The 23,966-nt window shown below is 39.9% G+C and overlaps 1 protein-coding gene across 3 annotated transcripts in view; it reads left to right on the top strand.

Moving 5' to 3' along the window:
• The window catches only part of TET1 (tet methylcytosine dioxygenase 1), a 73,415-nt gene that overhangs the window by 32,453 nt on the left and 16,996 nt on the right, over nt 1–23,966 (top strand). For all 3 annotated transcript variants that reach the window (XR_014317971.1, XM_082765374.1, XM_082765373.1), the window contains 4 exons: nt 10,578–10,786; nt 11,915–12,065; nt 15,548–15,637; nt 16,081–16,218. Coding sequence is in view for 2 of the 3 variants with exons in the window: in XM_082765374.1 (XP_082621500.1) it covers nt 10,578–10,786; nt 11,915–12,065; nt 15,548–15,637; nt 16,081–16,218 (588 nt within the window). In the remaining variant the exon portion in view is untranslated. The remainder of the gene's footprint in view (nt 1–10,577; nt 10,787–11,914; nt 12,066–15,547; nt 15,638–16,080; nt 16,219–23,966) is intronic.

Genomic DNA, 23,966 nt, shown 5'->3' with positions numbered 1-23,966 from the left:
TTTTATTGTGTGTCTGCGTGGCCATAGGTGTCCAACATGTGTGTACAATATGATAGCCAGGAAGCACTCAGCTGCATATAGAAAAGGCTCTGTAAAGGTACGGTGGACCTGCTGTTCAATTAGACTGTCACATTTCTTTATGTAAAGTGTTTACAAGAGTAAGCTTTAATGTTAATTTAACTAAATTCCAAACTTGTTTTGTGCAGTGGTGACTTTCTGTGTGTAAGCTCAGAGAAAAAGAGGGCGAATGCTTTTCCAAGTCTGCTGTTACTGTGTGACTGCTTAATACAAGAGAGGGAAGGAAATCACTGAAATCTTTTTCCTTATACAGGATGCCTCATCTTGTATAAAATTTGCCCTTTTTTTGGTTGGTATTCATAATGTGTGAGTTAACTTCTCATTGACAATACTAATTTTAATCCTTAGAACAGAGCATAGTTGGCTTTTGGCTCTGACCAAAGAAGCGTAATTGTGAAATTTGTTTGAAAGCATATGGAAAAAGTTTGCTCTGCTCTCTGATAATTGCAGTCACAAGGTTCTGTCAGCTGCACAGAGACTTTCACTTACTCATGTACACTGTACTTTGGGACAGACTCATTTCTGCTTTGCAGATGGACAAGCTATTGCCCTTAGGGCTCTTGCTGGCAAGAGCACCACAACAGAGCTCTGATGAAGCAAATGTGAGGAGAAAAAAACTGAATGTATCAATTGATCATATTTAGCTATTTTCCCCAACTAATTTCCCTATTTCCACGAGTTAAATTTGTTCTTTACCAGTTCCTTAGATACATTTTAGGATCAAAGGAGGCTTTGTAAAATACTTGGGTCCATACAGTCTTCTGTTAATGACTGTTTCATAATACTGATGTCCTCCAAAACTGTTTTTACTTAAGTTGCTCCAAACATGTGCATGTTGTTTTAAACACTTACTGAGAAATGCTCCTTTTCCCTAAACAAGATGACCTTTTCTTCCTTATTTTTTAGGGTACTATAAACGTGGAAAATCTGTGTAGGTGTTAATTGCATGATTAGAAAATAACTTAACTATTCCATGATGCGTGCTGGGGTACACGTACTCTTCTTTCCTTTTTTGTTTGATTTTGTTTTGATCACTTTGGCATTTTTGTTTTGTCCAAGTTCTTCATGTTTCTGTGTAACAAGTTAAAGAAAAGAAAAAAAGAAAAGCTTTGCAGTACTTGAATTGCCAGTGTGTCTTCCTGGGTTAGCCCATTCATGTAATCATGTTACAGTGCATCCCCCATAAGCAGCCAGTGATCAGTGATTCATGTCAGTCCTATTGTTGCATCAGTGCTTTGTTTGATGTGGTCTCTTTTTTTTCTGTTCTCAGTATGTCTGATGGGAAATAAAGATTACCACACATCATTTAAGTGAAATGGTTTATAAAGCTGTTACCTGTAAGTAGCTTCACTCCTGGCATAATCCTGCTGTGCTGAAATCAAAGATGATGTCGCTGACCTCAGAGGGCAGCTTCAGGTTTTAACATTTCTGGATGACACCGATTTCCTTTGGGTTCCTTCTCCTGGTTTCTATGGACGTTGGCTTGGATCAGCTAAGCTATCGTTGCTGTCTGCCTTCATTCAGAGATGCAATGTAATTTCTAAGGCTCCAGCTCTGAATAAAGACAGGAGATAAGAACTGATAAGAACAGCCGGGTCGGGGCAGAGGTCCTTCTCACTGATATCCTGTCTCCAGCGCTGTCTGATAGCAGAAAGGTGTAAGAGCAGGGCAGTGGGGCCCCAGAAGACTCACTCACTTTCCAGTAATTCCTAGCTCTGAGGTTCCCTAAGCTGGAGTCAGTGTCTTTGTGCTCAGTTGTCTTTCATGAAAATGTTGCCTTTATTCCTCCTTTTCCTTCCTCTTCTTTTATGCTTGGTATTAAATTGGTAAGCAAAATATTTTCAGCCACGTGCTGTATCTCCAGTAATTCCTAGCAGTTGCTTTTCCTTTCTAACTCCATAGCAGAGCAGTGATTTGGCAGTTTCTTTGAGCTTTCCATCATTATGCCAGATTCTCATTTCTGCATGGTAATGGCCAGCCTGCAGTCGGTCCCTCTCTGTCTCAAAACAGATTAGTTTTATCCACGTGCATTTAGTATGCACGCTATGGTGAATTGTATCTGCCACTCTTACTGCCCACTCAGCAGTACGAACTCCTCCTTCATTTGTTTGCAGATTGTGCTTGTCTTCACTCCTCTGAATTACTTGCTGTCATCCACAACTGTTGTCATCCTTTTATTTACCCTTGACAAACATGCTGGAGAGCACAGGCTTGAACGCAGTTCTACAGAGCTCCCAACAGGGACATTCCAGCCTTTGTCTTCTCACCAGTTATTCCTGGGTGGTCTTTAGCTTTGTCCCAAGACGCATTGGGGTTTGTTTTTTTTAAGGGACCTTACTGAGTGGCTTTTGGGAATCTAGAAGGACCTGCAGCATGACCGAGCTGTGACTTCTCTTCATAAACATTTGACTTCTCCCTGTGCATCACAGTTATCTGTGTGATCACTGCTTCTGTCCTTCGGAGCTACAGACGTGCCCTGCACAGATACTGAGCCAATGTTATCATTAAATTAGCAGATTTCTCCTAGGCCCATTTTACAAGCTGCCGTACTCTTAGTTAATCTTCATGCCTTCTGGTACTGGTGTATTATAAACCAAAACAGTGCCTAACAGTTGTTCATCCTTGAGTGTCGGGGGTGGATGTTACCTGATCTTGGCAAATCATTTCTGTCTTTGGGGAGGAGAGTGAGTGATGTTTTTCAATGGGTCCTGTTGTCCTATAACCACTTTTTGGGGAGCTTTAGCTTGATAAGGTACACAGCTGAGGGTGTTTCTCCAAAGAAGTGTTCTGAAGTGGGAATCTTCCCAAACGCCTTTTTGTGAACACAGCAGAAGCGGTTTTTGCATCTCTGGCCTTGTTTTCTCTGAGCGCTTTGTTATTTTTCACCTGGATGATCTGTGGACCCTTCAGATTCTGATATCCTACTGGCAGCCCTGATAGTTTGAAAAAAGTAATGCTTAGGTAATTCACTGTTATAACCAAGACCTCATAGATCATTGACCTGATAGGAATTTGTGCTAAAAACTACAGTTTGTTGAGTGCTGAATGAGTTTTGGTAACAATTATTTCTTCTGCAGATGCAGAGATTATTTTTGTTTCCACTTTGCTAGCTTTGCTTGAGAAAGTGATGGGAAATAGAAAAAGCAAGAAAAGTGAGAAGTTACTCCAGTCTGGATGATGATCTCCATAGAAGTCTGGAAGGAAGTGAATTTTGGCATACAGTGGGGTGGTTGGCTGGGGTTTTTAGTCATGTTTTTGGACACCATTATGTTAGAGCAGGACTTTCTTGCCATCTGTCAACACACATTGAAGTTAGTACCTCCATACCTGTGGTACCCTTTACAGAAACTGTTTTAGTGTTTGCAGGAATGCTTATCTGTTAAACATAGAGGAGATTATTTTGGATGAAAAATGTTCGTAATACCCAAAGTCAAGCTGTTCTCTAAGTGGTACAATGCTTTGAGATTCAAAATGATAAGAAATTTTTACATGGCTTCTGAAGGAAACAGAGGTGTTCTCATTTCTTTAACGTGAAACTCAACTATTAGAGTAAATATCAAAAAAGCCACGTTAAGATAAAGAAAATTAAGTATTATGAAAGACTAAACGTTTAAGTTGCTGTTATCACCACATCAAAACAAACAGCGATATCTGAACGAACGGGGGGTGTAGGTTCTCGTTTGTCATCCGTATCATATGAAGCTCTGTTTACCATTGATGTGATGTAACAGGAGGGGAAGTTTGAGAGACTGCAGAGGGTAAGAGGGCACTGGGAGTTGAGACATGAATTTTGGCCTCATTTCTGCAGCATTGGCTATGTGGTTGTAGAAAACCAGCATCTGTATTGCTGTTTACTCATTTCTAAGTGTACAGGACTGCTTCTAGTATCAATTTGGAAGTGGTGTTGGCTGATAATTCTTGTGAAACACTTCAGTGATATTTCTGTAAATTTAGATAAGTAACTTAAATTTAGATAAGTAACTTAATAGCTTTATTGATGGCGACTGCTCTGTTTTAACTTACCTGATGTAGTCTGCTAGTACTATTGAGAAGAGAGAATTTAGGGAAGTGGAATTGATTTGCATTTTAATAACTCTTATTCATACTGAGAATAAAAGGATACATGTATATCACTTTGCAGTGAGAAAAAAGTCTGACGTCATTTATTGTGCATGTATATATGGGGGGTGAATTTGGAAAAGAGGGCAGACACTCTTCTGCTGCAAACAAGAGCACTTCTCCTGCTTTCTCTGTTAGACAGCCTCACCTGCTAGAACAGCAGCGATTTTTAGCAGCATTGTACTCTGTTTGTTCTGGTATAGGCTATTATGGAATTGTATCCTAGCAGAAGATTTCATCGTATGTAGAAGGGACTCTGATACGTCAACTTCCCCTGGAGGCAAAATCTACAGGTTAGAAAATGTAGAGGCAAGCTGTTCTGAATGAGTTGCCTAGGAAATTACTGTGAGCACTTAGGCTGCATTCTTGCTTTAAAATCATCTGTTGATGCTCTGCAGAGGAGACGCGGCTATTTTGCTGAAGAAATTCAGAATGGACTGGACAGTTATTGCAGTGGAACCACATGGTGATGAAATAAGTCTAAAAAGGGCCTTTTTGTTAGTTCTGTTCAGTTTTCATCCAGTAATTTGTTGCATTTAACCCACAGTTAAAGTTTTGTACTTATTTGCTAGTAGTATCTGGTTTATATCGTACCAAAGTTCACACGACTATTCTGGTTCCCCTAAATATGAAAGTAATTTCTCGTCCATATGGTAACTCAGCATCTGGTGTGCTGAGCTTCTGCAGTCTGATTCTTAGCAAGTTACATAAGTCATGTACGTGCTAATTTAGATAGACTGGCTTATGTTTAAGGACATCAAGTATTTTTTATTCACAGTGTAATTATTCCTTGTTCTAGAGCTCCTGCCAAGGGTTGAGACAGTTGCTTCAACAATCTAAAAGAAATAATTCAAGTAAGTAGAACTCAAGCACTTGGACAGCTGGAGCAAGTTTTGTTGGTAAACTTTATCTATGCTGTTCAGTATATTCAGGAGTTATTTAAAAAAAGTGGGAAACACTGAGGTGACAAGTTGCCAACTAGAGTTGTTCGGGACCACAAAGAAAAGAGGGCCAGCTGTCATCACCTACAGGCAGAACTTGGTGTCCAGAATGAATGGCCAGTAAAATGTTAGATAAGTCTTGCTGGTGCTAAATGTGAAGCAATGCAAATAGCAGAGTGGAGTTTTATATACACAGTGATGGACCCCAGTCTGAGGGTTACTGCTTGGGATAAAAGTACGTAAGACAACAGCTTTGGTGTTCAGTAGTGATGAAAACAGCAAAAGAAGCCAGTGAGAATTGCTGGGAAGGCATAAAGAAAGCAAGAAGTATGGTTATGCCTCTGTGCGAATGCATGCTGCACGCCAGTCTTAAATGCTGTCAGCAATTGTGGTCCCCCAGCTCAGGAAAGCACAGCAAAACAAGGGAAGGCTTCTCCGCCTGGCAGGTGGGAAAGGGAGAAAGCACACTTCTCTTGGTCCTTGTGGCATGGAGAGACCGATAGCTATCCATCATCCGGTCTCATCCTATACCAGAAGCACTAGTGTTTGGGGAAGATGAGCTCAGCACAAAGAAAAGGGGTTGTTTTTTCCTCCACATGACCTGGAATTAAGCTTTGCCTATGGATGCTGTGAAGCAACAGTTGATGAGAAGCATCTCTGTGCCTCTCCTACTACTCATCCCTAGGCAACTGCTGGTAGTCACTGCCAGGATTGGGATAAGGCTGGACAGTCAGCTTCTCTGACTTGGTCCTGCTCTCACAGTGTTTAGTTGGAGGCAAAATGAATGCAGTAAAGTAATCCTGAGAAGTCCTCTTATCCCCCCTCTGTCTCTTTGCTATCCTTGTATGTGAGGGATTGAGAAGCTGCTTATTTGCCCCGTAACATCTTGTTAAACTGCTGGAGTGAATTGCGCAGTGTATGGCACTTCTGTAATAATCTAGTTCAGGGCTCATAGTTTCTGTTAGGAAAATTGGGTTAATTTCTACCTTTGTGGCTTGTAGAATCAGAGGTTTAGCTGTGGTATGTTGCCAGAAGTGCCATTGATGGTTTCTGTCCTAGCTGGCAGTTTGTGGCTCACCCTGAAGGCTTACTGCTATTAGCTGATTCTGCCACTTCGGAATATCTGGACTAGTTAATAAAAGAAATGAGTCGAATTGCTGTCTTTTTAAGTTGCATGCATAAACAAGAACACATGGAGAGCCGTAATAATGCAGAACAGGCATGGTGCACAAAGTGATGGTGGTGGGTGCCAGACTGCAGCGCAGGAGGAATGTACAAAATGAGGTTTGGGAAAAGACAAAACCAAATGAACGTTCTGCCCAAACTGGCAACCTACAAGGGTGATAGTTGTGTTGCTGTGTGTCCAGATACAGATGTGCATAAGAAAGCTGTTGGGCAGGAGGTGTTTGTCCCACTTCGGTTTTTCTTCTTGTCCTAGATGTGTGTATGTTAGTGACCAGCTGAAGGAGCAGGCTGCCTGGAGCTTCATGCCCAGGTCCAGCATTGCAGGACACTCTGTCAGGTCTGTGGCTTTCCAGAAGGGCTGTGTTGCAGCTAAATAGATTTTGTTGTAAATGTAGGAATTTTCTGATGGATGCTTAGTACTGGTGACAGTTACTGCTTGCTAGAATGAGCTCAGGGATAATCTGGGCCTATGTACCTGCAAAAAAGATGATTGTACCACATTTAAGTGTTATATAATACTTTAGAAACTTACTACAGGTCTGTTTTTTCTGTTATTATACTATTTGTCTATGTGAGTCACTGAGAAATGGTGGTGGGGATTTGGGTGTGGAAAAACAGTTGCAGGGAAAAGTTTTTATTTTGCTGTCATAAAAAGCTACCTTTAAAATTTTACTACTTAACAAATGATTATTTTCTCATTCCTTTTAAGTGCATTGGGGACCCAAATTAACCAAACTGAAGTATTTAATTGCTTACTTTACCATTTTTAACAACTACATGGGTAGTATCAACAACTATTGGAGATGAGATTTGCCAGCTGATTTGTGCATTGTTTACAGTCCGAGAAACATGAAATGAGTTGCTCTGCTGCATATTTAACTGCATGCTCAGCATCTGAGTGTGTCATAGGGAAACAGTAAGTACACTGGGATTAGTCTACAAACTTCCAATAACACATCTAACACATCCATATATGTTTTAAATCATTGCATGAAGAATTGATTCGTAAGTTATGTTAGTATCGTATTCTCTGTGGCTGTGACAGTGCATGAATTCAATTTGCCTTACTGAGAAAGACCACTGTATCAAGCACATGCCTAAAGAACAAAAGGTTATTCAGAGTGTAGGCTGAGGCTTTGCATGCTATTCTCATGACGACTTTAAGATAATGTTGTTGCACAAATTTAAAACAAGCGGGATGTTTTCCACAACGTGTGTTTGTGGGGGGAGTAGTGGGTTAAAACACTGTGGTTTGGGGAACTTCAAAGGTTAAGAGGTCTTGGAATCATCCCTGGTCACTTCAAGCTGCAGAAACTGGGATGGAAATAAATCATATTGGAGATACCTAAATTTAAGAATAATTCAAGAAATGATCAATCAAGTAAAACCTTATGAGGCCCATTACAAACAGTAAGAAATCTGGTCTGTTTGCATATCAGACAAAATCTTGATAAGCAGTGCACAGCTTGTATTCGCATTTTGGGCTTTACCAGTTACTGAGATAAACACAAATTCAGGAAGAAAAGCAGGTACGGTAATTTTTTCTTTAGCTTAATATGTAACTACTTACAGAGTTTAGAAACATACCGGATGTAATCAGGTACTGAAAAACAAATGGCAAGCTGGAAATTAATGAAATTAGATGAGTGTTGATGTCACTAATAAGTCACCAAGTCAAGGAGTGTAGTGGGGATTTTCCTCATGAGAAAAACTGTTAAATCATCAGGAATTTCATGGTGTTTCTGTTGCCTGGATTTGTTCTACAGTTTTTCAGTTGTCTCCCTCAAATGTGCTTTTTTGTGAATTAAAGCTGAGTGTGGTGTTGCTGTGAATTTGTTATTACTGCAAAGAGAGTCTCCACTTATTCCTGCTTTGAGAAAGTCAGCTGTAGTGTGAGCGGGCACCAGCAGTTACCATGGGCAAAGCAGCACGGCTCCAGCTCTGCCTGCACTGCTGCTGGCCGTGAGCCCGGAGGAACTGCGATTGCTTCGGTGTGAGTTGTGCTCTCCTGAGACAGGGGAGAAAAGTGCCTTATCCCCAGTTACCAAAGGGCAGGAGTACTGCAGCTGCGGTAGTCAGATGTGAGCGTATGATGTAAAATAAAATAAATAAAATAAATAAGAAATAAAATTCAGGCAACTAATAAATCCCTTAGCCACCTTTGTGGCCTGAAAGACAATGGACTGTAAAATATTCTGGGGTCCAGTAAGAGGATTGCAGTATCTGCTGCTTGCACAATAAAGCAAATTCCAGCTGGGGTTAACTCCAGGGTGGTGTGATGTTTGTTCAAAGCAAACTATGAATTACCTTCCTGTCCATTTGTCATTTTTCCTGGACCCTGTATTTCCAGTTTAGAGCTCTGTGAGAGCTCACAAAGGGCAGCCTGATGTTGTACTGAGAAACTAAGAGATACCAGATTTTCTCATTGAAGTTAGGAAGTCTAGAAAACCAAGAAAGAAAAAAGAGATTAAAAACATCACCCTTCATTCTGAGTAACAAAATCAAATTCCTTTTTCTGACTCGAAGGAACAGTGCTGCCTCAGGAATGTAAAACTCACACCAAGATGAATAACCTGTATTGTGTATCAGCCTTAATAGGTTTTCTGTAAAGCTCACTCAAATGTAAATGAGTTGCATTATTTTTCTTTCTTTACAGAAAATACTGTACCGGTTGGTCAGTCACAACCAAGACTCCTTTTGAGAAATGGTACCTCAGATGCAGTTACTTGTTTTCTCACTCAATTTAAGGCTGGTTTTAAGGCTGCGTAATCAACTTTAAAAGGGTGATGCTTTCTCCCTTGACACAAACTAACTTGAAGCTGGCTTCTTTCTTCTCAGCCTGAACAGATTTGCTCTGAAACTGTTAGTCTGATGAAGATCCTTTCATTTGCAGATTAATTGCAAGGGTACTTTGGTCCCCACTTTGAATTAATTCAAATAATTTAGATACTCACAGTTGATCAGGCTAGCGCTCACATTATTAATGACAGCTAGCTGCGAGTCTGGCAACAAAGAAGCTTTGACATCAGTCTGATAGGGAATCTGCATGAAAATTCAGCCATTTGGAGGTATCCAAAGAATAGGTGAAACTGTTGCCTTCCTGCTTTTATAGGCCGTGATTAGTAACTTAGCTGTGGGGTTTCTGCTAATGGCTAGGGGTTGTTGGGTGGAAAGCCAGGATGACTGGCTGCTCACCCTGAGCAAGCGTGTTTGCTGCAGGGCTGGCAGAGCCCATCTACAGCATACAGGCTCACTGTCTGCGTGGAGTACAGAAGAGCAACCCAGCTGTCTTCATCCTGTGTATGACCAAGCCGAGGAGGAAGATTTGGCCTCTAATGCCTGAGAGGTCCAGGTCCAATACCTTTGTTGAAGCGTAACACTGAAGTCTTGGAACTGTTGTTGGAGCCTCATAGAGGCTATGGTGGGTAAAACATGTTCAACAAATAGATAAACATATTTTCAAAGCCTATGTTCTAGTAGTACCTGGTGTTAATGCATTTTTGGTCCTCTTACAATGCAGCTTTGTTTCAAATTATGCCAAAAAAAAACAAAATATGTAGCACTTAGACTATCAATTTTTTTCCACTTTAATTTCATGGTATATTGAAAGCCATTATAGTGTTCTGTATCATGTTAGCCTTTGGTGTGTTGTTGCATGGATAAATTCAGTAAAAAAAAAAATCAGCACTTTGCTAAGTACTGTAATGTAGGTCATTTAGGGATATGTTATGAAAAATCTCTTTGCTTCCTTCACTTAAGAACAGCATTTATTTTCATCACTTTCTTGTAATACTCTTTTTCCAAGATAGAAACCGCTTTATATGCTGATGTGTAACTGTGGTAACCATCTTAACACGAGGCTGTTTGCTTTTGGGGTGTGCTTTTATGTACCTGCGTTTTGGGTTTTAGCAGTACGTTTTCAGTAGTACTTTCAAGGTAACTATTAGCAGTGGATCTGTTACTTCAAGATGATTATTTACTTCTAGTGGTTAGTTTCGTCTTAATCCATCTTCATTGTTTGTGTAGAGCACCTAGGATATTCCTCCTGTAACATACGCTATTTCTACAGATAGAGAAGCAATGTGAAATCATGTTTTACATCAGAGACCACAGCTTTCCTGCTCCTGCTTGCTGACGGACACTTCAGGCAGCGATTTTTCATTCTCTTCCAGGCCTGACATGTCTCAGAAGGACAGAACAACACGTTATGTGTTTCCTACTTTTATCTGAGAATAAACAAAATGATTCTTCCAGGTGATACGAAGAAGTAGCGATGAGGAAAAGTTGCTGTGCTTGGTACGTCAGCGTGCAGGACACCACTGTCAAACGGCCGTCATAGTGATTCTCATACTGGCCTGGGAAGGGATCCCTCATCTCCTGGCTGACACGCTGTACAAAGAACTGACGCAGAGCCTCAGAAAATACGGCTGTCCCACAAGCCGCAGATGTGCATTAAACGAAGAGTATGTCACTTCACTTGTCAATGATCGTTGGGTCACCCTTTGAATGTTGTTCTGTAATACACAGCATGAGAATTCACTGGTAGTGTTAAAGTTACAAACCACTAGGTGTCATTTCAGTATAAAATTTAGTTCCTGGCTTTTTCTAGAGGCCAGGCTCCAAGGGATAGCTGTACAAGGAAAGCCCAGGGAGGGGGGTAGCAACTTCTCCCGTCTTTGCACACACTTTACACGTGCAGGCATGGTAAGGAGCTGCTAGGATGTGACTTGTACTGTGCTCATGAGCCAAGCTGGCTGGTCACGAGAGGAAGGCGTGCTGCCTTTCCTCCTGCACATGAGTATACGGCATGAGGGAGGCCTTTGAGAGATCTGAGGATGTCTCTTCCTGGCAGTATGCATTGCCCAGCATCTCAAGTCTGGCCAGGACAACTGCAAATGTGCTTTGTTTTCAATTATATTAATTAAATGAGAGAAGCAGTAGTAGTGCTAACTGTCAGCTGCCTCATGTTCTTCAGCTAACGTTGCTGTAATTCTACATAGATGTAAAATTAAAATACTCAATCTTTTTAAATAAATGAGAGATTGAACCGCATTGAAACTGAGGCTGTGGAGCAGAGCTTTCTTCGTGCTGATTTTTCATTGCCTACATTTAACCAATATCTAACAGCTGTGCAGTGGCCTGAATGTCATGCTCATGTTCTTAAATGGTTAGGCTAAGTAGGGTTGTTCCATTTTAGATGTTGGGTCAATTTGATGATAATGGCATTGTTGCACATGAGATATTTACTGTGTTTATGGGTAATACAGTATTTATGTGGGACAAAATTTTACCCAGTTGGAGAAGTCAAAATCAAAGAAGCACGGATATATATTTACACCTCAGTGTTGTAGCAGTAGAACTTGTGGGTCTTTTGGGAGTTGGGACTGTCTTCATGGGGAAAAAAATCCTCTACACACAAATATTTAATTAACAGAAAATACCTAGTTAAACTGTGTTATTTTGCTATGTATTATAAAAGAAATTGCAAATATCACTGATAAGTAAAAAACACAAAAAAAAAAACACACACAAAAAAAAACAAACAAGCTGCATTATTAGCTGACGTGACTTGTCTTTATTTCTGTTCGTAGCCGTACTTGTGCATGTCAAGGACTTGATCCAGAAACTTGCGGAGCATCATTCTCATTCGGCTGTTCATGGAGTATGTATTTCAATGGATGTAAATTTGCAAGAAGCAAAAACCCCAGGAAATTTAGGCTTCTCACTGATGACCCTAAACAAGTAAGACTTTATTTTGTATGTTTTTTTTTCCTCCAGTTATTTATTCAGACGATTTTCAGAACTAGAAACGGGATCTGCAGATAATTCCCCACACATATGTATGCATTGCTTATCATATGGGTATCCAACTAAATGTTTTGTAGCTGTAGCATTTATAACTTTTCCACCGCATGAAAGTGCTCTCTTATTATCTCCTTAAGTACTCTAAAATTATCCTTAAATGCTTTTCTTTTTAATTACATATTTAGCTCCACTGTGTAAATTGATATGAAATGATGATACTTTGTAATTTTAAAATAGAGATAAAGGGTTTTTGTAAGCATCAAGACTGCACCTCAACAGATTCAGTTCTCTTGTCCTGTTATAGAAATGTTTGTGCCTTGGATTGCATGCCTTTTGCATTGATCCCTGACCAGCAGACAACCTGGTATCTGTCTGACATCGGGAATAAATTATTTCCTCGGACAACATGTTTTTGAAACACTTAAGGGAATGAATTACAGTAAGATATGATGCATCCAACTGATACTCCTAATTGCTGATGAAGAGCATTAGTGGTGACATAAAGCTCAGTGCAGAAAATATGATGATGGATTATGCCAAATAATGTACCTCAAAAAAACAAAGTTACTTTGTGATGAAGGAATAAATGTGGTATAAACTGATAAGCACTGCCTGAGGGACATAAAGCAAAAAGATTCCTTGGGCTAACTCAAAAGTTCCTTTTGCTCTGACTGTGTAACTCCTTTTCCCTGTGGAGCTCCTGGATAAATGAATTAGGTCTTCACTAGCACATCTGACATGCTTTAAAAGACGCATATAGAGCAGTCTGTTACCTAGTTCTCCTTCTGGGTTATCCTGCCATTAGTCTTTCTCAGCTCCTGAGCTCCACTGCTGCCAGATACAGAAAAGACCTCACTGCTTGAAGGCCAGACAGGAGGAGCGTTGTGCATTTTTAATGTGTAGTGTACACATGTGTGCACACACAATGTTTCTGGGAAGAGTGATGTCAGTTTATTCACTGGAGCTAAATACTCCTCCCAAGTCCTATTTTTTTCCACAAAAGACCTGATTAAGCACATATTATGCTCATGTGCACAATGCAAAACCCTCATTCTCCTTTGACTTGTGCTGTCTGCTCTCATTGTGGGTATTCACGAACTTCATTAGCACTTAAAGTGCTAATAGGACTTCTGCCTCTGCAGTCTAGGGTGCATAGCCTCTCTCTCCTTGTTTCCCAGTGAATACTTAACTTCAGGCAGTACAAGCTGAAATTATCTCTGCTTGTCTAAAATGTCTTGAAGGAGTTTGTTTTATAAATTTTAATTTACAGAGAACTGCGTATGTTTGGGCGTTCCTTCAATTTAGTAGTCCTGTTCCCCTTTGTCCCTTTCCGTTTTCCGTTACTGTGTCTTAGGTTCTTCCCTGCTCAGTGTCGCACACGGAGCATCCTGTGCTCGTTTCCTCCGCAGGTTTCTAATGCTTTTAATGGCATTAGCTGGGAGATCAGCAAGGTGGCAATCTTCATATGCACCGTCTAATGAAATATTAGCCTGCATCCTGATCTCTTAAAAGGCAGCTCAAATAGATTCTTCTCCACTGATCACACCGTGTTGCATGAGTCTGCAGGCTACGTTGGTGGCATCGCTTCCCCTGTGTCTGTGAAAGGCCACCTCGAGCTCCATTCGGTCAAGCACGATGGCGTTCGTAGTGGCATCTAGAAATGGTGCCCCACTAATGAGAGCTGTCTTGGGTTGCCTGTTCATTTAACAGGTAACCTGCAGGTTTTTGTAGGAGAATACTTTCCACCACAGTACATTAGCAGTTATCTGAGCGAGATTACTTAGCCAGTAATGGGACGTTTTCTAGATGTGCGATCTGAAGTATAGTCTTATTTCCCCTTTTCTGCTGAAGTTTTAAAATCTCCTTGGGGAGTGCAGCTGGGAGGGGATGAGGGCTGCAGAGCACACAGGCACTCCGTTCTGCTGGTTGTCTGTGAGGGAAGTGTGTGCACCCTTTGGCTGCTGCTGTCCAAAAGCCTCCAGCTCGAGGTGCCAGTGGTGCTTGGCTGGGCGCTTCAGTGTGTGTGCGGGCTGGCAGTACATCTCAAAAAAGAGTACTTACTGGTGAATATTTTTTCTCTTCATTTGGTTTTTTATTTTTCTATCAGATACTTCTTCTAGCTAACTGGATATTGATGATTTTGCAGATGACATAAAGCTAGGAGATATAGCACATTAAAAAGAAGATAGTTCGAAGTCCAGAAAGATTTGGATTGGTTGATCATTTGAGGCCCTGGATGGAGTCAGATGAGGTTAAGGGTGTATTTACCTAGGTAAGAATAGTACATAGGATAGATAATTAAGGATGCGTTACCTTCAGTGCAGTTCAGAAGGACATGTGGTAGCAATCAACAGTTAATAAACTGGTTATAGTACAAGTTAAAAATACAGTATCATTTTGTAATATCACATTGAAAAATGTGAAGTATACTTATGTTTATGTGCATAAGTGTTTACAATATATGGTGACAAGTGTTTCTTGTAGAACAAATAGAAGCAAGCTGCTGTTTTCTCCACTACACAATGTGCAAAACTGAAGCTGCAGTTGTCTCCAAAAGCCTGGCCTTTGGAGGAAAACAAAGTAGGAAAACAATGTAACCCCAGAATGAGTCTGTCGCCTTTTCTTTCCCAGGTTGCTGATGATTTTCCTGGAAAAGTAACAATTCAGGAAAAGCAAGAATTTAGGAATTGTGTTTCTCTAAATAAAAGTTTAAATGTCACACTGCCAGAGAAGCCCACCATGTGTCCATGGCTTTCCCCAGGGAGCTGAATATTAATTCCAAATCTAGTAGATATTTCTGTGAAGTCCTGTGAATTTGTCACACCCAAATAACAAAATACCAACTCTTCCTAAGGTTTCTATTGCAGTTTTAGAAACATACCTCTCCCCCTGTGAGCTGAAATCAATGCTAAATACTGTTAGGAGTAACTCATCAGATTAAGACAAAGAAGTTCCAAACTTTATATTTTAGCAGGAATTTATCATTGTGACTTAAGATCCCTTAAACAAAACACTAAAAGAAGACGTGAGTTTCCATCTCCACCCAGAATGTGGTATAATTTTTTTTCTGGATGGTATTTCTCTATTTTCTGTGGAACATACCTCTTTCCTTGATTGGCTGTGGATGAGAAGGAGAAAATAATACAAAAATAAATTCCTTGTGTATTGGGTTTCTCTGCCTTAGCACACATCCTCTGTTGCTATTTGGTTGACTTGTATTTATTGCTTTTGGTACTTTAGTAATTAAAAATAGCCTTATTTATGTCCAGCAACAAAAGACAGTGGTACAGATGTCAGATTAATAAAATAAGGTAGAGGTGGATCTTATTGGCTTTGCTGACTTGAGTCAGACATCTCTAAACTGGATTAGATTCATTTAAAGTAAATTGCAGCTCTCTAAACATTGTCTTTCTCTGCAGGAGGAACTTCTTGAAAATAATTTGCAAACTTTAGCTACTGATGTGGCTCCGGTTTATAAAAAGCTTGCTCCTGAAGCTTTCCAGAACCAGGTAGGTCTGTGACAGCCAACTAGTGTAGCTGTACCTCCAGCAAGGCAGTATTGTTTAAAAACGAGATGCAACGCAAAAGTATGTTAACAGGTGGAAGCAGGAGATCTCACAGATGTGACGAATCCCACTGCTTACTTCCATTTGTTATTTCATGTGGTTGGTTTTAAATTCTTTTTATTCCAGCTGCTGATTAAGTTACGCCACCAGCTGTACATTTTTAAAAGTCTTACAAATAAAAACACTTTATTTGCAGAGATGGTTTGATCCCGGCTGAGCTGATAATCCTGTTGATAGCCAGTAAGAAGTATTGCATGTTTTGTGGGGAAATAGGTTCTGATATACTTAGTGGCTGTATTTATTCAGTCACAAATGCATTTGTGGCTTAGGGGGTTCTACGTCACACACTTGCAGTCCTAAGTACCTGTAGTTTATTTCCTTTTTAGGTGGAAAATGAGCACATGGGCCCAGACTGTCGGCTTGGATCCAAGGACGGTAGGCCTTTCTCTGGTGTAACAGCTTGCATAGATTTCTGTGCCCATGCCCATAAGGATACACATAACATGCACAATGGAAGCACTGTGGTATGTACATAGGATTTTCTTTTTTTGTACTGTTTACTGTTGTGATTACTCTGTGTCCTAAAATGCTTCTCAATTTAGTGGGTACGCTTGTGTTAAGTATTTTACACGATTATGAAATGAATTGCACGTTGCCATTTATAAATTCTCATGTTATTTGGATCTATTTATTATTAGTCTACAGAGAACATAAGTTCATCTTGTAGAGCAAATCAAGAAAGGTATGTGAGTGACCTTTCCTACAAAATACCATAATTCTTTGAAGACACATGAGCCTTTTAGTCAGGGTTGTCCATGGGACGGAGAAGCTATTCTGAGTAGAGGCTTGATGCTCAAAGTCAGGTAATAATGGTCTAATCAAGGAGTTGCACACACATCTGTAGGAAAGCTTAAACAAATAAACTCGTTATTAATTTACCTCCCCCAGCCCATCAAATCCACTTTCTCCTTGCACTGTGCACTTCCCAAACTTCACATTGGTAAAGTTACTAGTCAGAAAGTACATCCTGTGATGTCATGGAGTAGGTGATGGAGTCAGGTGCCTGTTATGGTCCTTGAAATTAAATCTGAGTATCTCGTTATGAAAGGATAACCCACAGTTATCAGTGTGTATTTTATTTATTTTTTTGATGTGATCATTGTAGTAAATACCTTGCTGGTTTGTTAGTGAGAAAATCAGTTGGGAATTACTCAATTAAGTAGTCTTTTAGAAACTGAGACCCATAGTCATGAAAAGGGACACAGTCAGAAGAAAATGAAATAAAGCTGACAATGCTTGTGTAAATATGAGTTTTGTTTCTTTAGTAGTTAGAACATTGTAAATACTTCCTAAACAACTAGGATGACTTCTTGTACGTCGGTGAAGGTAACACTTGAGAATAATTTCTCAATCAAAAGGATGTGTATACAGAAAAAGGAAATGCATCTAAAATCTCTGCCCTCTTATAAACCGATTTTTTTCAGATTTGAAAATGAGAATTCAATTATTATGTTGCTGTGATTCAATAAAGCATTGAATTTAAGTATATACTTACTGGTGTTTGTATGTAACATCAAGGAGAAGTGACTGGAAAGGTTGTTGATGTTAAATGTCTTCTTGCAGGTTGGGTAAATATCTGTTACTTAAGTATGGAAGCAGGCCTCAGAATTCATCAGGAATGCCAGTCCTGAATAGACTAGCACTTTCTTCCTAATACTGAATGCTACTTATATGCAGATATTTTAATAAGAAAATGCTGAAAGCATACTTTGCAAAGTATTAGTGAGCTACTATGAGTAAGCTCATGTGTATGTACAGTCACTTCAAAGCTTCTGAAGCATGATAATTCAGACCTTTGAAAGATCTCAAATTTGGAAATGAGACTTCCTTTTCATGGCAGACTGCATGACATAGTTTTAAATGAAACTTAATTTGGGTGTTCCCAAAACAATATTTTAAGTGCTACTTTGCCTGTTAATGTAAAGACAAAATGGAAACTGATCCCACTACTCACTCAGCAATATTGGATCCCATAAAGAATACAGTTATCCTCTTGGAAAAGTCATAAATGTATGGCCAACAGTTGGCTGGAGGGATGATTAACTCTTATTTGGTTTTTTGTTTGTTTTTTTTTTTGTGTGTGTGTGTGGTGGTGTTTTTTTGAGGAATGTACCAGGGAATAGCTCCATGAATGTGTATTTATCTATAATAATCTGGTGTTATTTTGGTGATGAATTTTATAAGTCTTACAAAACATTATAAAATCACTACAAGTGCTGAGAAGTTCACCTTTAAATAGGACCTTCATCACATAGCTCTCTCATACAAATACCTGTTGCACACTTCATATTCTCTTTATTTAAGCTGTTTATTCCAATACGCTTGAAACAAAGGGCTGTGTATAAGTAGGTGGCAAATATTAACACTCAATTTAAGTAACAAAGTTAACAAGAAGGTGAAATGGAGTTCAGAGTCACCTAATGATCTATATACAACCTCTACAGTGAGAAGGCTTACGTAAGTTGCTGTCTAGTATGCTTAGATATGTAGTTACAGCAATGTACATTGGAAGCCCAAAGCAGAGAGTTTTGTTGTTCTGCAGACAAGGTAATAGGATATGCTGGACTTTCTTCAATCTAGATTCAGCTTGTTGATGATCAAAATTAGGGTTGTTAAGTTTGGCTTGTAAACAAATAGGAAAACTAGTGGTAAGAACAAAAAGAAATTACCATGTGTGACTCTAGCATCTGTCTAGACACCTCCTGTGTTCCCATGTAGTGTCAGAAGCTACTCCAGCTACCTGCTTAGTTTCAAATAGATTGCTGGCAATGATATTTGCATCTTACCTTTGACATATTCTGTATGCAAAATGCAGCGTGTGCAAGTATTACACCTACCTGAGGTGACTGTCAGTTTTCATATAGATTATTGTTTTCTGATAACGTGCTAATAAGCAGAATGGGGATGACTTGCCCGGCTTTTTGAATCTGAAAGGCATGCAAGTTAATTTACTTTTTTTTCTCATTTCCTTTATTTGATTTTTTAATGATAATCACAACTTACACTTTTAAAATTTGTACAGAATGTACTCGTCATCTTGCACGTTGTTGGTGTTGGTAAGATTGCTTCTCTTCCTTCTTACCCAGACACAAACACGTTCATTTATAAAATCAGAAGTTCCTCTAGACTAAAAAGGTTGAAATAAATAAATACCTTATAAGATGGTATTTATAAAATGCTGCCAGCTCTATCACCACTAGTTATGGCATGAGTGACACATTTTCATTTCTCCCTTCAGTTGTTGGTGAATCACTTTCACCACAAATATGAAAGAAATACTGCACAGTGCACAGAAAGGAAAGGAAAACCAGATTTTTTTAAAATGATTTAAATCAGATACAGATATGAGTTCAGCAAAGCACTAAATGAGCTTAAGGACAAGTAAGGAATTTACTGTATATTTAAAAGAACATTGTACCTAATCAGCTGTGAAGAACAATTTCCTTTCTCTGTCCCTGCCAGGATTTCAGAAAAGCATTCCTGTGTTTTTCCAGAAATACGTGTTTTGATGATGAAGTGAATTACTTGTATGTATTTCTGAAAATAAATGACTATCATTTTTGTTAGCAGGGGACGAAAAAAAGTTTTGGAAACATCTTTTGTAGGTACAAGGTAGAATAGTACATTTTAACTTAGAAAAAGCAAGATTTACCATGGGAGATGTGATTTGCTGAAAACCTTTACTGGCTATCAAAATCTGAAAATTTTGCAGAACTGCATTTTGATAGAAAAGCTGAAGACAAAAGTGAATGTTCCCTATTTGTCTCTGTAATAGAATGAAAACACGTGGCATTTCTACAGAGGTGTAAACTAGCATGATTATCTGAAAGAAGCAAAAGTAATTTCTGCCTATGGATTGAATTTTTGAAGAACCTTGAAGTCAATAAACCTGCCATCCATTTTTACTCAGATTCTTTTGTCATCTTTTAATGTTGTACTAAAGGCCATTGCTGTATGCTTCAACACGGTGTTAGGGTGCAGTGTTCCTTGTCGATGTGAAGCTAGACTGTAAATGAGCAGCATGTAAATAAAGGCTTTATAGTTATTAATGGATTCTGTGAAATGTAAGTGTTGCTGTTTCTTCAATGGCTTAGCTGCAAAGGATCACACTCGTAATACCTGTGTGAATGCATTTAAATCACTGAAATAAGGGGTTTCACAACAGCTAGAACAAAATGGTTTTTGATGACCTTACTAGCAGTGTGTCATGCATACGGGTGCTGCTCACCATATGGGGCATGTTGCCCTTTTTGCTGGGGTGGAGGAAGGTGAGAGAGCAGTGGCGGGGCCGTGCAGTCTGTAGGAGGCACTGCAGAAGGAGGGGAAGGAAGATACATCTCTGCTTACATCTGTGCTTCAAGGGCAGCTGCAATGTAAAATTATTGGCAGCAGAACTAAGTAGTTAGTGTCAATAAGCAATCCATCAACAAACTGTTCCTGATTTTTTTCCTTCTTATAATTTTTTTTAAAGATCCTCTGCTCTTCCTGTAACTTACTCTGTGTCTGTAGTTACAGCTCACCAAGTTACCACGGCATATGTATGTCCGGACCTTTGCAATAAATGACACAATATGTCTGCAAATGCTTGAAGAATGCATTTGAGGTTATGTCTACAACTTCTTTATGAGCTACAGAAGTACTTAGATGCTTAAGTTGGAGGTTCAGATTATAGCAAATCAGAGAAAAGATAAACTCCACAGCACCTTAACGGAATCACAGAATCACGAATTTGAAGGGGTTGGAAGGGACCTTGAAAGATCCTCAGGTCCAACCCCCTGCCAAAGCAGGTTCCCTTGAGCAGGCTGCCCAGGTAGGTGTCCAGATGGGCCTTGAATATCACCAGAGGAGGAGACCCCACAACCTCCCTGGGCAGCCTGTCCCAGTGCTCCGTCACCCTCACCGTGAAGCAGTTCTTTCGCATGTTGGTGCGGAACTGCCTTTCTTTATATTGTGAAAATGGAGAAATGCTAGAAGTTTCACTAGTAATGCGTGAGTTCCCAGACAGTGGTTTGTGCAGTGCACCCATGTTACAGCATGCGGCATGAAAACGGCACCTGAGGTGGGTGTATCCAGAAGGCACTGTTAGTAGAGCCTCAAGTGGTCAAAAGGAGAAGTGTCTGGGACTCCCTTCTCGGACTTCCAGACTTCTGCAAGCTCATTCAGGATCTAAGGGGCCAACAAAACAAACTGCTTCTCAGCTGCAAGAGAAAAGAAAGCAAAGTCGTTTGTATTTGTAATGCTAAACAGTGATGGCACAGCATCTCTGAGTCCCACGTGGCACCTTCTCTCTGTTCCATCTGCAAAGGGACGATGAGCATAGGAAATCTGATTTCATCCTTGAAGGCTAGAAATGCTGTTTGACTGCTTTGCTGCATCTGGAATTTAAAACATCTGTTCTTACGTTGTGGTGCAGAAGGCTACATCTTGTGAAGTTCAGGAGGCCAAAGGCAGATGAAAGTGTCCCAGAATAATTCGTTCACAGTTGCGTGGCTACAGATGTGTAGGGCAGCAGAGTTCATGGGTGTATTTCAATGAAAAGAAGGGGGGGGAAATGTTTTGTGATTATGCAAGTTTTACCATGACATCACTAAACCCAGAATAGGCAATGGTTTTGATCACCAGGCACACAGAAACCTAAACAAACCACCTGGCCAGTGTTTTTTTTGGCTTTCCGGCATCCTGGATGATTTAGCTGCATGTTCTGGAAAAAATACTGAGCATAGCAGGATATGCGGTTTCACTGCCTAAGTGGGGTTTAACAGAGTCCATGCTTTTCTCATGTTCAGTTTTAATTCTGGTCCATTTGCACACAGTATCACAACCAATGGGAAATGCTGCTTTTAACTTCTCAGCTGTAGCTTATGTGTAGGTTTCCTCATCGAATATTTTGCACAAATTTAAGTACTAGAGGGGCTTTTAGTATGGATGTTTCACATTTGGTGGATTACTCTGCTTCAGCTGTAAATTGCCAGCTAATCTGCAGGACCTTAATTTATTTAAATTTAAAATCTAAATTTAAAACTGTTTTCCTGGTAACATTAACTTTTCAGTTATCCACTTGCAGTTGGGTTCTTCCTTTTATAATATATTATGGGGGAACAATGACCCTGAGAAATAATATATATTAACTTCTCTGTTACGGTATTTAGGCTTTAGGTGTATTAAGGGTATTTCGTTTTTTTTCCCCTGGAGAATTTAGAATTTTCTTCATTCTTGTCTCATTTAATATATTGTGTACTGGAGGTGACGATACCTTCCACGTAGTTCTGCCAGAGTCTTACAGCCATTATTTTTAGTTCCTCCAGAGTTCTTTGACTTCCTTGTTTTAAAGAAGATGTTGCTTTTGTGATACTGTCAAATACTCGTTTCTGCCTCCAGTTAAGCTCTCTTTCACCTGATAGGAGTTTTTTATTTTTATTTTTTTTCTGTCTGCTCATATACTTCCCCCTGGGTCAAGTATCGCAAAAATACAGAGCTCATCTATCCTTGCCTAATTATAAGTCAGATGAACAGATGATTAAAAGTAATACATTTTTAAGAGAAAATCTCTTTATGGGAAAGAATAAATCTACTAACTGTACAAGATAAGATTTCTATGAACGTATCTGATGAAATGCCTGGAAATGCAGACCTGTAAATTGGGTGAGGGTTTTGATTTTCAAAATAGCAAGATTGGAGATTGATCTTCAAGATTTAGACCTTTTTTTCAGACTAGCGTATGGGTCCAGACAGAGGTTGGGCAGAATATTTTTAACAGCTAGTGAGAACCATGCAGTGTCTAATGAAAACAAACGGGAGTTAGGTGCCTCCGTGCTTATTTTATTTCTGTTTTTGTTTTTAATTTAGAAGGGGAGGATGTGCTGAGCCCTATGTAATTGTGCTCTCTGTATGTCCTACCCTCTCTCCCCTGAACAATTTGGAATCTGCTGGCGCATTTCAGCCAGATTCCACTGAACACAGAAACTTGTCTTGGAGCCTTTAACCTCTTGTTCCAAGCTTGGTGAAAGCCCACTGCTGAGCGGGGAGACAGACCCAGGCCAGCTCCAGCTGCAGCTCCTGGTTAATCCACGCACAGCGGGAGGCGCCGAGCTTCAGCCGAGCCCCACCTGCTGCGGGCTGGTGCCCAGCAGAGGTGGCAGCGAGGTGTGACGGGGGCAGGGATAATGGTGCTGGGACTGGGCAGGTGGGAGCGTGGGGATGGACAAGTCCGTAGGGAACCAGGCGTCATTTGCTGCTCACGGAACAACTTGTTTTTTCTAAATCTTCCTCGTAGTCCAAAGGCTGCCCAGTGGAGGTAAGTGTGCATGGAGCAAGCACATCAGTAAATGCTACTCGTCAGCTTCTACTTGCCCTTTCACCTTTTCTTCTGAAGAGCCCTTCTCTTGATCCTTTTAAAATGCCACCTTTGTCTCTGCCCCTCAAGTTTTCTCCTCTTGCTGCTCTGCAACTGTCAAGCTTTGCATATGGCTATTTATAAAGCCCTAACCACCACCTTATTTATTTAGGATTTTTAGTTTGGGATTCTGTAATTCTGTTATTCTGGAAATAAATCTGTGACGCTTTTATGTGAAGGCTATGCTACAAAATAAATGTTTGTTTTTCCTAAATCATATTATTATTATTATTATTCTCCCCCAAAAAGTTAGGCATGGTGACAAGATTCTGGAAAACTGAATTAACTGGTGATACACATCAAATTCGACCTACACAGTGATGGCAAGAGAATGCCCTCATTTAGGGAGTATCATCTCCTCCTCGGATGGTGCTCAGATTGCTTTGTGTGTGTAGTTAGCAGCTCCCCATGAATAGAAGCTGAACTGTGCCATGGTATTAATGCATGGCTTTCTAGTAATGTGGTATATTGTGAAAACCAGCATTCTCCTGTGAATTTAATGAATGAAACTTAATGTGTGGTTTATTTGAACACTTGCTCCAATGTGTAAAACTGTCGCCATCCCTTGGGAAGCACAGAATGAAACCAGATAGATGTGGTTTGCTCCTCTGTTTTTAAGAATGTTTTGTGTGTGTCTGTGGTTTTTGTTTTGTTCTGTGTTGTGTTTTTTTTTTGTCCCTAGGAAACAAGCATGTGTTTTTAGCTCTTCTTTTAAGGTGAAGGTTTAATATTAATAACAGCTGGAACTCTAGACATGCTGGAAGTCATAAGTACTGCGAAGGTTCAGCAATGATTTGGAATAACTAATAAGAAAACCAT

This window comes from Aythya marila (genome assembly GCF_965140915.1).
Source record: "Aythya marila genome assembly, chromosome: 7".
Lineage (NCBI taxonomy): Eukaryota > Metazoa > Chordata > Aves > Anseriformes > Anatidae > Aythya > Aythya marila.
This window is presented reverse-complemented; position numbering and strand designations above follow the sequence as displayed.